This window comes from Sturnus vulgaris, chromosome 8 (genome assembly GCF_052056855.1).
Source record: "Sturnus vulgaris isolate bStuVul1 chromosome 8, bStuVul1.hap1, whole genome shotgun sequence".
NCBI classification, from domain to species: domain Eukaryota; kingdom Metazoa; phylum Chordata; class Aves; order Passeriformes; family Sturnidae; genus Sturnus; species Sturnus vulgaris.
Genome location: NC_142250.1, coordinates 9,782,518 through 9,801,213, shown reverse-complemented (window position 1 = coordinate 9,801,213; position 18,696 = coordinate 9,782,518). Strand labels below are relative to the sequence as shown.

General features: G+C 37.9%; 1 protein-coding gene across 5 annotated transcripts in view; it reads left to right on the top strand.

Annotated features, from left to right (window-relative positions):
* The window catches only part of BICC1 (BicC family RNA binding protein 1), a 91,171-nt gene extending 75,401 nt beyond the window's left edge, over positions 1 to 15,770 (top strand). For 4 of the 5 annotated variants that reach the window (XM_014882329.2, XM_088168816.1, XM_088168817.1 and 1 more), the window contains 12 exons: positions 113 to 299; positions 1,689 to 1,847; positions 2,218 to 2,414; positions 2,701 to 2,842; positions 3,903 to 4,059; positions 5,296 to 5,461; positions 6,669 to 6,708; positions 7,372 to 7,526; positions 9,225 to 9,378; positions 10,978 to 11,138; positions 11,571 to 11,670; positions 12,811 to 15,770. In XM_014882329.2, coding sequence (XP_014737815.2) covers positions 113 to 299; positions 1,689 to 1,847; positions 2,218 to 2,414; positions 2,701 to 2,842; positions 3,903 to 4,059; positions 5,296 to 5,461; positions 6,669 to 6,708; positions 7,372 to 7,526; positions 9,225 to 9,378; positions 10,978 to 11,138; positions 11,571 to 11,670; positions 12,811 to 12,941 — 1,749 coding nt within the window. In that variant the 3' untranslated portion in view covers positions 12,942 to 15,770. The remainder of the gene's footprint in view (positions 1 to 112; positions 300 to 1,688; positions 1,848 to 2,217; positions 2,415 to 2,700; positions 2,843 to 3,902; positions 4,060 to 5,295; positions 5,462 to 6,668; positions 6,709 to 7,371; positions 7,527 to 9,224; positions 9,379 to 10,977; positions 11,139 to 11,570; positions 11,671 to 12,810) is intronic. The other variant, XM_014882330.2, reaches the window with a different exon arrangement.
* Positions 15,771 to 18,696: the final 2,926 nt, after the last annotated feature.

Sequence of the window (18,696 nt, the reverse complement as noted above, 5' to 3'; positions counted from 1 at the left end):
GAGGTACCCATGCAGGGGTGTGAAGAAGAATTATCTATGTTGCAGAACTGTGTTATCAAGAAGTGTTCCTCACTGGTTTTCCTTTTTTTGTTGTTGTTTTCTTTTCCTACAGTCTGTGATTGTAAAAAGTGTTGAACGAAATGCCTTAAATATGTACGAGGCACGGAAATGTCTCTTGGGACTTGAAAGTAGTGGCGTCACCATAGTATCAAATCCCTCTACTGTCTCATGCCCTGTTGGTCTGTCTTGTCCTGGTTTGGATATTTTGTCCTCAGCAGGACTAGGACTCACTGGGCTTGGTATGCATTCATTATGTTTATATTTCCTTTAATATAGTTTTGTTTTAAACTTAATTCACTTGTACTAGAAAAAAGGACCAGATGTGTTTTGTGTAAGGAATTGTGTTAAAGCATTGGAGAATTACAACTGCCTCTGGCTTCTCAAGGGTTTGTTGCTATCAAACTTCTCCAAGGTATTTGTAATCAGGTGTGGAACTCATCCCTGTAGAAAAATATCTGGAAGTGCACAAACCACTCAGCTGAAATGGAAGGAAATACAGATGAGGCAGGGCATGGGTTTTACAGCCTCTTCAGCTGTGTTATGTCTCAGGCTGTCCTGAATTTGGGTGGGTACTTAAGCCTGGAAAGGTAATATAGCAAACACAACATTTCAAATCAGTATCTCACTGTAGTTGAGGGATCCATGTGCTTCTAGTTTAGGCCTTCCCAGTTGGAAATTTAGGACAAAAATGAGTAAACTCCCTATCTTAATTTTATAGAAGCTGTTCATAGTCCAGACTGAAATTACCATTTTATTTTCAAGCTCTGTGAATATCTTTGTATCAGAAACATATACATAGAAAAACCAGGTAGTCTCAGAAGTATCTAATGATAAATCTTGACACAGGTCCTAGAAACTCTGAGTTCTCATGTAACCAGGATTGTCTCTTGTGACCTGCCATGCAGGAGTGCTGTGTAGTTCCATCTCACATGCTTCCCTGGGGTCACACAGGAGAAAATGTTTGTGCCATTTGATTGTGGTTTCTAAGGATGCTTCTGTGACTGTTCTTGTCACACTGCACTTTGTGAATTTGGAGTTTTTACCTTTTCAGTGTGTAGTGGTGAACTGCTTTGTGTATGCTTTTCAACGAAGAGCTGATTTGGGGGAATGTTTTGGGAGTCATCAATACATTTGGAGGATGATTCACAGCCTACGTTGAAGGTGCAAAAAGAAATTGAATAGTTACTAGTGTGCAAGTAGTGGTTGATTCACAGGAACTTCTGAGAAAAAGGTTACTGTGTGAAATGAAAGTGAGGTGGTGCAGTGCAGTTGCTTTCTTGTCTCTATGATGCTGCTTTGAAACAGACCATCAGAGGCAGCAGAGGGGATACAAAGGGATGCTGGGGCTGAGAAGCAGCCGGTGCAGACGCTCTTATGACAAGAGTTAGGGTCCAGTAGAAGGACATAAAAGATGCTCCCATTCTTCTTGGATTTATGATGCCCAGTTTAAGAGCAAGAATTCTTAATGTGCACCAAATGAACAGCAGGTTTAATGTAAAAATTGGTTTATGAAATACAGGCTGATGCGAATTAGCAGGGGATTTGTTTGTTTCTTTTCAGTTGTTATTTATGTGAAAATGTTTTCCTGTAAGTCTGAACTAAATACTCACTTGCATGATTTTCTGCAGGCCTTTTAGGTCCAACAGCCCTGTCAGTCAACACCTCAACTGCTCCAAACTCTCTGTTGAATGCCCTTAATAGCTCTGTGAGCCCTTTGCAGAGTCCAAGTTCAGGCACACCCAGTCCCACATTGTGGGCAACATCTCTTGCTAACACAAACACCACAGGTAGGTAGAAGTTTAATGTGTGTTAAATGTGAACTGTGCAATACCAAGTCATTAGAATTGCAGTTGACAAGTCAAGATGAATTAATTCCTTGAAACCTTAATTCCTACACTTACCTTAGCACAGATGAATAAATATGCAAATTTAAGGTTATAACTTAATGTATGACATGCTGTCACAGGCGGTTTTTTCATCTGTTTTATGTAGAAATCAAAGTTAACCTACCCAGAGAAAGCATTATGGTTTTGGCATGCAATTCTAATGGAAACCTTTGGTAATATATCATAGCTACATACAGATTTAGCTAAAGTAGTGTAATGCCTGAGGAAGTTAAGAGACACTTAAGCAGAGCCTAACCAAGTTTTGTTACAGGTTTTTCTGCTATTCCACACCTAATGATACCATCTACTGCCCAAGCAACCTTAACTAGTATTCTGTTGTCTGGAGTGCCTCATTATGGTCAAAACGCTCCTTCTCCACCACCAGGCTTGACTCCTGTTGAAGTCCACGTTAATGGCATGCAAACAGAAAGTAAAAAAGGTTCACCTTCTTTAAATGGTCACGTAAAGGTAAGTGATACTATACTGGAGAATCCAATTTCTTTGTACTAGGCCTCTACTAAGAAAAGCTGAGAGAACTAGCTATATTAGTAGATTTATAAAGCTTCTAAGTTTAAAAACACACAGCAGTGTTTTCAAATATGACTTAAAAATTGAGAAATAGGACATGCAAACATGTTGTTCTGCTCTACTAGGAATGAATTTCTCATTCTCCTGCACAGATAGAAAGGAGAAATTGTTTCAATATTTCCTTAAGCATAAAAATCACTTCAGTGATTTGTGACAATCTTTTCAGGCCTCAAATATCAAGTATGCTGCACTGTCTGCCACATCGCTGGGAGAAAACGTGTTGAGCACAAACCACAGTGATGGAGTAAGGCAAACAAGTGCTCATGGTGCCTCAGATCAAGTAGCTGCCAAGGCAAATAGTGAAGAAGGTGAGATTTTGACATTGCATTCCTCTGTGTGGTAGTGTTTGTACAGTCTGTGTACAGTTCATGATACAAAAATGTAATGATATTCTCTCTGAATTGGTTATGCAACCATGTTTAAGGAAAATATTGCTGGATGTCCCAGATTCATTGTCAAGGAAAGTAAGTAGAGCCTGTAGTAACTGAGCTGTACTGTTGATAGAAACACCTTAAATCAACATAAATGTACTTGCAACATTTTACTTATTCCCTAGGAGCAGAGGGAGATAATCTTCGAGAATTTTAGTATTTTTTACAGCACATTAACTAAAATCTACTAGTTAAAATTATTTATTTTTGCTTTTTAACAAAAGGCAATAATGTCACTGAGAAGGTTTTTTGCAGAAAATTGTGTAGATTTAACCTAGGTGATGCTGGGAAACAATTTTGTGTGTTTTGCAACAGCATTTCAGTTATGCTGCCTTTTAGAAGCTAAAGTACTTAACTGTCCCCATCATTTTTGGAGGAGGGTGAAAGCCAGCTCCACTTCAACTTGAGCAAATATGTGTAAAGGCCTTGTTTCCCTTGTCAATACTGATCAAGGAGATCATCTCTAATTTAGGGTGGTCATTTGAAATGCTAATTTGAATAAAAGGTACATTGCCAATTTAAGGTGATAAATATTTCTAAAAACATATTCTAAAGATATTTGTACACGGAGTAGGGGGGAGCTCACTTCCAGCAGAAGTTACCTGAGCACCTGGCAAAGTCTATTAAAACTGGGTATCAAATCAAATTTCTTCAGAATGCTTAGTCACTTTGAATTGTCAGTCTTCACATTTGTTATTAATTAAGATAAATATTTTAAGAAAAAATACTCAGTGTGACTACTATATATGTGAATACTGTCACCTTTTTTGTGCATTTGAACTTGCACATCTTGACTGCTTAACCTTGATCAAGTAGCTATCCCTGAATACAGTCCTGTAAGGAGGAAGAGGAGGTTTTCTCCCATAGTTATCCCCTCAGAAAGCTGCCTAGAACACAGCAGGGTGGTTGTTTAACTCTGCTTTTTTTGGCCTCAAAGGTTGCAATGATGCTTTTGTAGAAGTGGGCATGCCTCGCAGTCCGTCCCACTCAGCGAACACCAGTGACCTGAAGCAGATGATGAGCTCTTCCAAGCAGGCCTGTGCCAAGAGACAAACGGTGGAATTACTGCAAGGCACCAAAAATTCCCATTTACAGTAAGCTGAGTATATAAACACAGATTAGTAGAACTTTCATAACATAAAATTACTTCACGTTTTTGTGCACAGAAGGCGTGGTTCAATCATAAGATAGTCAAAGAAATGATTTAATTTGGCCTTGATTTTCCATCACATTAGGCATTAATATAGCCCTGTTTGTCTGGTAACTGCAGACTTTCAATGCTTTTTGTTCATCCTGTTTGTCTTTGGGTTTGAAAAATGTCTTTCCTCCTCCACAAAAGAATGGAGATCCTTGTTAGAGGAACTTTCATTAGCTGTTCCTAAAGTATACACTTTTGCACTCTCCTATATTGCATGCTTAGAGAATAATTTGATAGCTTTTTCCTTTTGTGTGTACCTGAGCCTGTTTTCTTCTTAGGAAAGCTGTGCTTAGGGCATAGCAGCATGTTCTCTAGCACTTGTCTCAGTGATGATTTTAGTTGGGTTGTCTCTTTAATGAACCAGCAGTGGGAAAGGATTGTTTGAGTCATAATACATCTTGGCAACACAGGTTTGATTCTTGAGGCAGTGTTTTTGTCCTATGTACTCATGTTCTCATTGTTTGGGAACTGTTTGTCACCACTCTATTGAGACACATATTTTCTTTTGCTTCATTTATTTACACTATTAAGGCTATGACATGTACTTCATCAATTCTTCTTTCACAATTAAAAATCCAAGGAATCAGCTTCTAAAACATGATCACCTTTATCACAGTTTATACTGTTCTAGAGTAGGCCTAAAATGTGGCTGAGTTTAGAAAAAAATAAAAATTGCACCAAGTGGTAATGTAGGCATGTAGGACTGCAGTTATTGAAGCTGTGAAAGCAAGTAGGACCTATGCCAACTTTCTTAGTCCCTGTTATGCAATCTCTTTTTATCTTATAACTATGAACCTGTTAGAACTGCTGGCCTGAGCAAGGCTAAACAGGAAATCACACTATGTATGTTTGCATGTAATAATTCCAGATACCAGACAGCTCAAAACTGAACCTATAAGCTATACCTCTTATTTGGTAATACAGGAAGGAGAAACTATTTCCTTCACTGATAGAGAAAAAGGTACAGGAGAGCTGAAACGTTTGGAAATATTGCTAAAAACGCTGAGATCTTTGTGTACAGACATGTCTTGAACTTGGCTGCCAAGCCTCTGGGGTGAAGCTCAGTTAGCAGAGCTAACCTGGCGGTGAGGCAGCCGAGGTGAGCCGAGCTGACGGTGCCCTTGTCCCCCAGCAGCGCGGAGCGGCTGCTCTCGGAGGCAGAGCTGGGGGCCCCGGAGAGCCCCGTGGCTGATAAGAAGGCCCCGGGCAGCGAGCGGGCGGCCGAGCGAGCGGCAGCTGCTCAGCAGAACTCGGAGAGAGCGCGTCTGGCACCGCAGCCCTCCTTTGTAAATATGCAGGTAGGTCTCCTGCAGTGAAGCCAAGCAGGCGTAAATCTTGCTAATTGCGATGAAGTTACCGTAGAATGCAGAGGTACTGCATTCTGGCACTGGAGACTGAATTGTCATTACCAGTTCAGTAAAAGTATTCACAGCCAAGACATCAGCTGTTTCGACTGAGAAGTGGGTTGTCAATGAAAAGTCTTGAAAACAGAAAAGCTCTTATGCTTCTGTTGAGTAAGAAAAATTTAAGTACAAAAAATTGTGTAACTGTATTTGTCTCCACAAGCATCATTTTCCTGTTAGAAATCTTAGATTTTCGCTTGGAGAGAATTATAGCTACAAAACACATGTTACAACTTTCCATGTGCAATGACAGCTTGGTTAATTACAGCCTACAAATATAAACTACTGCCATGTTAGTGCAAATCTCCCCAAAGAGGGAGGTGACCCCTTTGACTGTCAGGAAGCACTAACAAGATTATTTTCAGAGCAGATCTGTTGAAGTGTGGACATAACCAGCCTGTATAGAGTAGTGAAACAAGAGAAAGGCTAATGTTTTGCAGCTGTTTTCCTTAATTATTCCTTTAGTTATTTTCAGTAGATGATGCAATACTTCAAGCTAATACAGCATTTTTGTAGTTTTGTGTTTCGATTTCCTAATTTGTAATTCAGCAAAGTGTACCTTGTTTGATCAGGGATATTTAAACTTCACATCTTCCATTGACGTAGGTAAAATACAAGCAAAAGTTCTTTAAATTCTCTCAAATCTGAAATTCTTTTCCTTTCACAAGATGAGTGCATGGAGGAGAGCCAAACCTGGAGGATTATTGAAAATTACTGTGGTGCCTAGATTTGCAAAGATATATTACTTTTTTTTGTACTGTTGAGGAATGTTTAAAATGCTAAGAGCAGATAGTTAAGGAAGAGAAAGATGCTTGAAAGGTATCTTACTATAAAAAAATTGTAAGCAGTTTGTAAGTACTGCTGCAGCCTCACTCATGGAAATCAGATAGTTATTTAAAATCTTTATCTATGTTTGAGTGAACACTTTAAGTAATTAAGGCTCTAACTGGGCTACCATGGAATTATTGTGCAGTATTTCAGTTTTTTCCTAGATATATTTAATGGCCACGTTGAAAACCTTTGTTTTCACAGAGATGAGTGAGTACTGGAGTGACATTGTTAGAATGGCAATTAAATTATCTTCTGCATGTTTAATTTTTAGGCGTTTGACTATGAACATAAGAAACTACTAGCAACCAAAGGTAAGTGGATGAACAGTGACTTCTGAAAAGTTTGTTAGCATGTGGATGAAATTATTTCCTGATGTTTCAGTTTTGTAATCCAATTTTTAATAAAATCTGAAAGTGGTAATGAAAAATGTGTGTATTAGGTCTATGTTCCAAAAAATTTCTTAATACCAACATTGTATAAAATACAGTACAAGCAGCTTGCAGATGGGATGTGTAAGCACATCCACATGCAAATGAGCAATATGGTTTTCAGAGGGCTTGTTGCTGTAACGCTTTACTTGGATGCAAATTAAACTTTAAGGTGTCTGTAATATCAGCTAAATGGCCTCTTATTTTAGGGATAAATTAAGTTGTAGAATTGGTAAGGGGCTTAACTATATCTTTGACCCTGTTATAAAATGAACTGAATTACCCATTCACCAAAAGAAAAACGGAAGCTCCTCTCTGTGAAACAGATATGATTCTCTTGGCTTCCATGCAGCCCTGTGGGATTGAACTATCTTCTGGCAGAGTAGATTGCTTTAAGGAAGGGTAGGATCCAAGCTGTGTAGCAAGTGGAGGTTTTTAGGGTTTGCTGTTTGCCGGGCTGCAGCTGTTAGCAAACATCACTTCAGTATTATCCTCTCAGTACCTTTCCTAAAGCTGAGATTTACTGATTTGTCTCTGTATTTTCAGCTATGTTAAAGAAGCCAGTTGTAACAGAAGTGAGAACTCCAACAAATACATGGAGTGGTTTGGGGTTCTCTAAATCAATGCCTGCAGAAACTATCAAGGAACTTAGAAGAGCGAATCATGTGTCGTACAAGCCTTCCATGACAACTACATATGAGGTATATAAAAGTTTGTAGTAATGGAAGTTTACTTTTAGTAAATGATAGTTATTTCTCTTGAGAAATGTCTAACTTCTGTAAAAAAAGTCTTGCAGATAGCTGTTCTAAATATTTTTTATGGTGAAAAATATTTCTTACATAAATATTAAGGCATATGGAATACATTCAGCCCAACACACAAAATTATATCAGTTTCATAGATAAATCATAGAGCATAGACGTCTGCTTCTTAAAATATATTTGTTTAAAGCAGCTTCAAACAACTTACAGGACCAAACATCTCAGTAACTGCAAACAAGCAATAGGGAATTTGTAACCTAATGAGAACAGTATGTATATGACAGATAAACTATATAATGTGTATCACTGCATGGTGGAAGAGAACAGCAGAACAAGCAGCTCGTCTTTCCTTCTGTGGACAGAACTGGAACAGCTGTCTCTACTTGCACTATTCACCTGGGCTCAGAATTTTTCCAGGCAGAAGGCAGACAGTCCAGCAACTCTCTTCAGAGTCCTAAAATGGACATCTTGCAGGAAATTTATTCCTTTTTTTCTCAAAGGCATGCTGAAGTTGCTTTTTAGTGTGCTTCCTTGCTGTAATCCTTCCCATCTTCCATTCCCTTTTCTGTCCTGCTTATATAAAATGTAAATGGTATGTTTCTTGAAGAAGAGGACTTCCTATTTCTCTAAGATATACCTACCTGTCAATGCAAAAGAAATATTCAGCCAGGATAAAAATGTGCCTTGGTGTTCTCCACTTGGCATATCAACTTTCTGAGCCATTAAACTACATGTAGTAGGCTTGACTAAACGTAATGCAGTTGTAACTAGAGGAAAGAAAAAGCTGCAGCCAAAATCTGCAGGGTTTTTTGCATGCTTTTCTACTTTGGTTGGTTGGGTGGGGTTTTCCCTCCGGCCTTGATGTCTAAAATCTCTAAATAGGTCTCTGATTCTAACCAAGAACACTGTTTTTTCAGGGGTGTCAGTTTTACTAAGTAATGTAAAAGGTTGCCTCCTAGGTGATGCTTTTTAACTTCAATTTGGTACAAGTTTATAGAATTAAATTGTTAATTTCCACTATTTTTAGCTCATGTAAGTATGTGATATCTGTAAGGTCGGTTTCTTTTGGGTTCCCATGGAATACTGCTGCCTTGTATTGCTACATTCTGACCCACAGTGATGAGAGTTGATAATAAGTATTTCAGAGGTATATGAAAATCTATTTTAAAATATGCCAGACAGAATAACTACAAATTCACAAGGCATTGCAGAATTGCTGTTGTAGTATTGTGTGCAAGACTGTTGTCAAGTAGTGTGTTCTTGATCCACTTCTCTTCAGATAAATGTTCTGTTATGTTCTCTTCCCTGTGAAGGGATGTAGTCAATAGACTGCTTTGTCTAGAATTTGTGTGGGCATTTGTTACCGTAGAATGTTTTGGAAACAAACTTGGAAATACTGAGCAATTTATTTTGAAACATGGTCTTTAAATAACTCCTGCTTCAAAACTGTAAACTGCATGTGTTTTAAGCACACCTGCTGTTTTTGTGTCCGGTTTGTGATTATTTGACTGTTGATCAACTGCCAAAAGAATGTTTGCAGGCATTAAAAGCTGCTTTTTAAGTGAGCTGCTTCAAAGAAAACATCTGAGTCACAATGAAAGCTCTGTTTTCAGCCCAAATTTTCTTTGTGATTTGCAGGGTTCATCCATGTCTCTCTCTCGCTCCAGCAGTCGGGAGCACCTGGGAAGTGGCAGTGAATCTGACAACTGGAGAGACCGGAATGGGCTTGGGCCCACTGCTCATGATTTTGTCTCCTCAATTGGCAGCCCCAAAAGGAAACAAAACAAATCAGGTTAATAAACTCTTATTATCTGATTAAAAGATAATAATCATATTGATACCGATATTTATTTTGATATTAATGTATCCTGACTTCACTAGGGATTTAAATTAGTGACATCTTGTAATTACTTTTTTTACAAATTGAGAAGTGTGAGCTTCTGTAACATAATAATACAAATAATGATCCAAAAGGAAAACTTTTAAGGGTATTTTTTAAATGCCAGACATCCTTGCTGTGAAAACTTTGCTGTCATGGAGTGGGATTTTCAAGGTGTACTGAAACCAGACCTGTAAAAAGGCTTATTTCTCTTATTTCACTCTCATTCTGCTCTGCTGCCAATGCAACAGGACTTTATTGGGCTACTTGCTCACTGGTGAAGTTATAGTCTGTGCTGAAACTGGATTTTAAAGCATGGTTCTCCTCGTGAGGATAAAATTTACAAGAACATGTAGTGACAGGACAATAGGGAGTGTCTACAAAGACAGTATGTTTAGTTCAGATATTATGAGAAGATTTTCCCTGTGAGGGTGATGAGGCCCTGGCACAGGTTGCCCAGAGAAGCTGTGGCTGCCCCTGTATCCCTGGAAGTGTCCAAGGCCAGGCTGAATGGGGCTCTGAGCAGTCTGGGATAGTGGAAGCACATGGCAGGGGGGTGGAATGAGGAGATCTTTCAGGTCCCTTCCAACATTGGCAATTCTATGAAAAGAAGCCTCTCCATGTGTTTGGCATGGCATAGCATGATTTTAAATACTGGTTTCTGTGGATACAGGCTGTATGTTTTGTAATTACTTTTTAAACATTGTTTGAAATTTATAAATTAAAATTTCACTTTAGTTGAACTCTTTGAAATTTTATTTTTTTAATAAGTTAATAGATGCCTTTCTGAAAGAGTGAAAAGTGCAGGTAGAGAATACTAAGTCCATACTACCTGTCTACTTTATGGGGAAATAAGGACTATGCTTGTTTATACTTTTTGTTGTTTCATTTTCTTTTAACAGTGAATAAACCTAAATCCCAAACTCCAAGTACACAGATAATAAAATTTGAACATGATAAGAAAGGATAGCTCCAATTAGAGAAAATATTCATGGTTTTAAAAAGCAAATTAGTTGAGCTGTGAATGGCTGCACATCACATTCTAAGTACTTCAAGAACTAGAAATGACAAGTTTATTTGAAATCAATCTATTGATGTTTTCAACCTAACTAGACAAAAATGGAAGTTCTAGGCTAATTAAAATAATTAAGGATTAAAAATTGTTTATATTTGTGTTAGAAGAAAATTAGAAACACAAATACATTGGCAGTGGAAGACAATGTTCTATAGCAGCTGTAGCTTTTCCAGAAAATAAAATATGTGGATAAAGGATAAAAGAAGCAGTGATGAGTTGGCTGGACAAAAGTAGGTCTCTAGAAAACAAACACTGGAACTTAATTAACAAAAGAATTGCTTCATGCTGTTCATTCTCTCAGACCACTGAGAGGCTGTTTTTTCTGAAAAATAAAGATTTAAATACTTTGTAAATGCAGTGATCTAGCTGAATATAATGTTGGTGGAAAACCATGCCCTTCTGTGATGTGTCTGAAAAGTGCACTTGTTCCCTTCCAGCTGACCACTATCTCAGTAGCAGTAACTACATGGACTGCATTTCCTCGCTGACAGGAAGCAATGGCTGTAGCCTCAACAGTTTGTTTAAGGGATCTGATCTGCCTGAGCTCTTCAGCAAGCTTGGTCTGGGCAAATACACAGACGTATTCCAGCAGCAAGAGGTTGGTGTTCTTCAAGAGGCACCTTTGTGTTGGTAGGATGTTTGCCAGCAGTAGTTGTTCTGTCTCTTCACCAGAGCCACTTAGAACTCACTTTGTGACAGAATTTTCATGAGCTGTTCTTTCAAAGCTGGATAAAACATCTTGCAATCGTGGTAAATACTCAAAACCTCAAGGTTCATAAATAAATAAGACTAATTGATTTTCTCTGCTTTTTCAGAACTAGTTACTTCTTAATTTTTCCTTCTCTGTCAGAAATTTAGCAAATTGAGCAACTGTGTAAAGCAGCCATTGAAAAGCCATGATTGCTGTTTACATGAGTAACTGTAAAATGGAGCAGGGAAAAAAATGAAGTTATGCTAAACCACATTTATTACTTAATACTTTTGTGGAAAGACTTGTTTTGAAAAATTGTCCTACTTCTTTTTATTCTAGATTGATCTGCAGACATTCCTCACTCTTACTGATCAAGATTTGAAAGAGTTGGGAATTACCACTTTTGGTGCCAGAAGAAAAATGCTGCTTGCAATCTCAGGTAAAAACACAGAATACCATTTATTGATTTTAGACATTGTTTGTATTCTTTCTCAAATTGTGTGTTTATAGCCAACAAAGGAAAAAGCCTTGGAAAGACTGAAAAGTAAGACTAGAATCTAAAGAGGTAAGTAGTATTAGCTTGCCCCTCACCAGAGGTTCTTAAACCCAGGCTTTATAGAGCTTTCCCATTACCTTATAGCAGCTCACTTGCAATAGTCCTGTAAAGCTGGAGCTTGGTAGAAAGTTCATCTCTCACCAGATTGTGAAGTTTTATGATGCAGAATTGTGGGTCCATGAATCTCTGGGATTACAGGCACTGCAGGGTCTGAACAACACTTCATACCAGTCACAACTGGCATTTTCAACCTTTTGGTTCCCTGTCCTCCATTTTATTGATTAGCAGAGCAGTCATCCTACTGGGAAAAAGTGCCTACTTTTGGGGGACTTCGTGGGATATTTTTTGCTTTTTGGTTTGCAAATGTACTTAGTTCAGTAGCAGTCTTGAAAATCTATGTAATCTCTCAGTGATTTGTATCTAGCACAGAGTTTGTTTACAAGAACAGGAAAGTGGGGAAAAGAAAAATATTTTACATGATCTCTTACTAATACGAGATTAGCGTGCATGTTTAAATGAGAGGGGAGCATTTGTTTTTTCTAAAAGTCCTTGTTAAAATACTGCTTCAGATTTATGTTTAAAATAAAGAATTGTGCATTGAGAAATGCTCAAGTTGTTAATGAGCTTTTCTGTCCATCTCAGTCTATACTGCATGATTGTGCCTCCAGGAAGATTGCAGTCTTTGAGTATTATAACAGGAACTTTTTAAAGTTTCAGCTATGTCAATTTGATCCAAATCAGTATAGCAAACATTATCTACTTCACACTGTATCAGTGCCAGTTAAGAATTGTCCCAAGTAGAAGCCTGCATCCCAAGGAGCCTGTGAGTTTTAACCTGGTGCTTTTATTATCCTGTTGGACTGTTTGTTAATTGAAGGAGTACCTCACAGATACTTGCAGTGCATACAGTGTCTGCCTAAAATACTTTGTTCATTTAAACAGAAATTTTGCATTTGGTTGAGATCAAAACATTAAAATAAATACCTGATGGGAGATTTCTGTGGATGTGCTTGACCTCTCCAGAACTGAACAAAAACCGAAGAAAGCTCTTTGACCCATCAAACATCCGTGCCTCGTTCCTGGAAGGTGGAGCCAGTGGGAGACTGCCGCGCCAGTATCACTCGGACATTGCCAGTGTCAGCGGGCGCTGGTAGCAGGAGACTGGGCTCAGAAGTCAGCTGGAAAGATGGACATGGCAATCCTGTGGACAGCCTTCACTGCACACCACCCGCTGCACTTTGGGAGTTTGGGTGTCAAGGACCAAAGCATTCTGTCTGCACAATACTGTGCCAAAAAAATCAGAGAGAACACATTTTGTCAGTTGTCTTTTGAAACACCAAATGTGGGTTATGTTTTACTCATGTAGATTGGACAGAATTTGCAATAATAATAATATAGGTTTCTTTGTTTAGTATTTTATTACCTATAACTATAATGTATGCACTGAATTTTTTACTTTATTGAATGAAGGAAGAATGAAGAGCTGGGATGCCAGAGAGCATAGATTTGGCTTTATCAAGATGGATTTTTCTGGTACTGCTTAAAATAATTATTGAGGTCTTTCTGCACTTTACATGTTCTGATTTCTTGTCCTGTGGAAATTTATTTCACTTTCGTTTCCATATCAATTTTTACATTGGCAATCAAAATTTTCAGGTGTTCCTACATTGTCACATCTCGCTATAATGGTACTAGAAATTGGTTCTTATGCAGATTTTTGTTTTTCCTCTCTCTGTCTCCCAGGTAGTTATCTGAAGAGATTGTTCCAAAATCAAGTCACTTGGTAGTGGACCAGTCCTATTCTCTTATGAAGCAGTCTAATGCTGCCTGCAATAATACTCACTGTAACAAATGCAATGAAAGACCAAAATGGACCTTGCAATATTAACCCTTTGCAGTCAACATATTTAACTGCTGCCTTTATGCTAAAACTGTTTTTAATGGTTGTCTCAAAGCAAAGGGCTATTTTTAGTACCCTGCCACTAAAGGACACTTATTTATATCAGACTTTTATTTTTAGATTCTATACACCTACAATACGTAACAGATTAAACTGATCTACTGCAGATTTATGGTAGAGACCAAAAGGCATTCATCAAACTAGAGCTCTGGGCTGCCAGTTTGATTAAACAGACAACTAATCTAATTTGACAAGACAGTACTGTTGCCATTTAATAAATGACACAGATTACTTACATGACTATGCATGCAGCATTGAAGTGACCTACATAAAATAGGTGTAATAGCATCTGTTTTGTTCGATCTAGATTTGTAATTGTCAGCTGCAGAAGTGTTTGAAACTCTGGAGATGAACTATTTCTGAAACAAGTTATGTTCAACAGAAAGAGTCTTTGTTATAAGTGGCTAGAGCTAAAATTTGCATTCTTATACTGTGAAAGTCCGAAAGATTTGGCAATGTTATTCCTCTGTCTTTACAGATGTTGTGTTATGGGTTTATGAAGGGTTTCAATGTAATGAAGGAATCCATAAAGTGCCTCTTTTTGCAATGCAATGTGTAGTTTCCAAGCATTAATTGAAGAGCATTCCCATGAGAAATATTGTGAATTACCTTACCTCTACTGTAATGTATTATTTATGTTCAGTGTACAAGCCTTTTGAGATGGACATAAACCACTGTCAAGTGTTCTTAACAGAAGGCATTAGAATAACATTTACAGTAGTTGGGGTTTATGCAAAAATGGGTGAGAGAATTTTGACACTTACCATGGGTAATTCTTTCTTTTAAGATGAGAATGCAAAATGTTGTATGGAGAAAATTGCACACACAAAGGGAATTTAAAGACTATTACTTGAGGGCATAGATGATCAAGCAATAATATAATGTGGTTAGCTAAAAAGTGCTGCTCAGTGCTCATTTCAGCCATATCTACTTAATGGTGTATAACTGGGTGACTTCCCCTGTAGATCAAGTAGCAGCTTCGTCTGGTTTTAAAATGGTACTGCAGATGTGACTGGCTGAAACTGTATCTGGTACTCACACAGTTGTTCACAGCAAGTTCCTGTGCTCAATGCCAAGAGTCCATATATACACGTGTCTTGGAGAGATTTGTGTGTGTGTGTTGCCCAGGCAAGAGCAACTCCATGGAAACTCTCTTGGAAGCCACAACTTCTCATTCTAAAGCTATTAACACTTGTGCTTACTTCTAAGTATGGAGATAGTTCCATTCACATGAACTATTTACATGCTTACAGATGAGCTGATGTTTAAATGTTTGCATTTGCAAGCCCAGTGCTTGCAAATCAAATTGTATTCTGACTCACAATTTTATAAAATATTTTTAATTAACTAAATATTCAGTCACACTTTGTACAAATTTTCGGCAACTCCTTCTTGCTTATTTTGCCTAAACTTAAAAGTATGCAAAAGCTTTGCACTCAGATTTTTAGTCTTTTGTCGGTACGTGCTATGCATCCAGACGGTACTATACTCAGAAACTGATTTTCTTACAGCATTAAGTTGATGTGGTCTTTTGCTGAGCTGTGCTTATTTCATCTACACCAAAGTGAAGAATTTCCCATGAACAACATTATTTTTCAGTAGGGCTTCACATGAGGAAGAAAAAAAAACACACTGGAAGTAAAGAAAATTCTCACTTACTTTGATTCCACAAAGGGAATATAACAGTACAGTGGATCGTATTGTTAGTGTTACATTATGCACAAATATTTGACTTGCTACATAAAATGTTAGTTTTAAATCTGTGCCTTAACAGTGACCAGTTATCTGTAAATATAGAGCAGATACAGATTGTATTTTTGTGGGTTGTGTCCTTTAGTGATTTTTTTTAAAATGAAAGTTGAAATTAAAACATTAAAAATGGAAATTTTCAAAGCTAATCAGTGTTGCATAAAATAAATTTATATAACTCCCTTGTATTCTGATTGGTTCATGAAGTATTTTTTATACAGAGCCAGTTCCAGGGATGCTTGCCTGTTAATAAACTATAAAAAGCAGTATTTGACATAGTGGCAACATGTTTCTTTCACATGTTAATACTTCATGTGTTTTACTGTTCTTTTTGTATCAAATACAGTGTCTTTGTTTAGCTTTTAAGCGAGAATGCTTTTTTGGGGTGCCTCTCAATCTAAGAGGAGTTAAATTATCATCACAGGTTCAATTCTTAGCAGGTTTTAGTGGTTTGCCTCACTAGTTCTATTCTTTCTTTGGTCTTCTCATTTTAATGAATGTTTTTGTCAGATTAGCAGAGAGTTGTCTGTTTTTTCATGATGGTTATGTACTGTCACTTCCAGTGAAGAAATGAGGGGGAAGGGAGCTCTTTCTTCAGGCGGCTGGGACATGACCAGTCAGCCTGGCGAGAGGCACAGCTGTCGCACCGAGGTGATGTGCACACAACAGCCACTCCTGTCTGTTTGCTCCACAGCTGCTGGTACAGGTTCAGTATTGCTCTACCTCACTCAGTGCTCTCAGGCATCTCGTTATCCCTGCCTAACGTGGTCTGTGTTTTATAGACACGGCTCTCCAGTGGCTGTTCCTGGCTCACTGACCTTGCAAAACTCTAAGAGTTGTTTTTCTGAATACCTTCTGAGAAGTGCAGGTGTGGGAACAAGTCTGTGAAGGAAATAGATCAACAAACTCTTCTGCTGAGACAACTGAAGGGTGTGGTGCTGAGCACCAATTCATCAGGCATTAACATAAATCACGCTGAAATTTACAGGCTGGTGGGCTTGCAAATTGCACAGTGTTTCTGATGTCTGACCTATAGTGAGCTAGGAGGGTCTGAAGCAAAGTAGTTTCCTTTGTGGACCATTTATTTGGGCATATTGCTTCCACCTGCTTCAGTCAACAGAGTGTAAAGCTGGTGTGGGACAGAGAAGGAGGTGATGGAGCATTAGAGCTTGTTGGCTGCTCTCCGTATGGTGCAAGCAATGTTCCCAGCAGCTGGCGTGGCATCGCATCAACAGGATTGCTCCCTGAACAAACTGGGCATGTCTCTCTCTGCGACCAGGCATGGAACAAAACTGGTGATTTTCAGTCTGAACAAAATGTTGCATTCTAAGAAATGTTGCAAATACACAAGAGAAAATGGATGGAGTCTCCAAGCTCTGTAAAGATTAAAAGTGAGCTCCCTCTCTTTACTGTTGAATCCTGCTCCAATCTAACGGTTGCTGGAGAATTCTTGTTTTTCCAAATTCCTAGAAAACACAGTTACACGAGTTTTATGAGTACTGTTGTAAGCTGATCAGTACAGGTGTGGTGGATAGGGGTATTCAGAATCTTGTACTTGTTCTGTAAAATAAGCCAAGGAGTATTTGATTCCAGGCAAGTCTGGACACTCGGAGCTACATTTTATGCTTGAAGAACCAGCTTCCTTTGCATCACAGATACTTGAGCAGAAGGAAGGTTTGGGTTTTTTTGGCGTTACTACGAAATTTTTGAGGGTGTCAGAAGGTGCAAAAACGGGGAAACTTGTAGAAAATTTGCAATATGCATGGTTGGTGTCTGTTGACAGCTGCTTTGAAAGTGATGAGCTGTAAGGACGTTTAAGTAGGTAGGGGGAGGTATTTTAGCATGGTTAAAGGTAAAAGAGCCCTTATTTTGAATAAGGTGTAGTTGTGAGTGAAGACTATCTTGTAATCTGAAAAGCACACAATAAACTTGTGCTTTGGTATAAAATTCCTTTATTTTTATTTGGGTTAAGATAGCATCTGGAGCAGAAGTAACAAGAATCCAGAAATTACAAAAGGCTTTTTGTAGATTATATGTTTGTATTAAGGAAAATTGGAGTTTTATCTTTATTTCCTGTGTTGCAGATGTACTTTTTTATAGTATTTGTAATTTTAATATTTTACATGTTTTCATGAGTTAGTAAAGCAGACTTTAAAAATTAAAGTAGCAGAACAGTCATACTTGCCAATTTTGAATATTGACAGAGCTATTAGGACCAGTTAAAGGTTAATAATTTTTTTCCTCTCACATTGAAAAAAGTGTACTGTTAAAGAAACAGACTCAAACAATGTAGAAAGTTTTTGCATTAGAGCATCATCTAGTGTCAAATTTCCACACTCTCTTAAGGAGTAAGATTTGGGAAATATTTTCTCTGAGAAATGCAGAATGATTCCAGATGTTGATGAAAATATGAAGAAAGATTAATACATTGTGATGGAAGTTACCGAGTTTGTGCCAAAACTGTGTTGCAACTTCATGGAAACTAACAGATGGAAAAAGCAGAACATAATATGAGAGAAAAAAAAAACAACTAAAATAATTATATAATGAAACAAAAATTTGTCACCTCTAACAATGGGTAATCAATGTTTTAAGAAATAATGTTGCTACTAATTTTATAACCCTAGGACCTGAAACTGATATGGATGTTGCTACGTTTCTTTGCTATGATAAAAATCATGGTTTGTCACCCATGAAGGACAGAAGAGTTGAAGAGGCCTGGAGTGCATGTGGCAATAACTTAGGGTCCCAAAACTAAAGCCATCCATGAGAGCTGCAATCTCATTTTGTGTATATTCAATACAGAAGTGAAGAGGATGTGACATTTTTTGAGATTGAGAACATAAGAAACCTTCTGTATACAGTAAATCTTGTTGTATGTTACACATGAATATACTAAGGGAAAAGAAAATGGAACCCAAGGATAATTTCCTTTTGCTTTAAAGTTATCCAAAGTTCAGATAAAATATTCACAAGCCTTTCCTTTAGCAGGAGTCTTTCCACCATGCAGCTGAACAGTGTTTTGGTTCCTCAAAAGTATGTTTCTGTTTTCATGCCAAAGCTCACCTCAGAGAGGAGTTGCCAATGCATAGTACCAGAAAACCCTTACTCTGAAGTAGCTTGAATAAGCACTGAGTGCTCAGCGCTGACAGTTCAGTACTAAGAATGCTGATTCTTCCAATACTGGACAATCTCTTTAC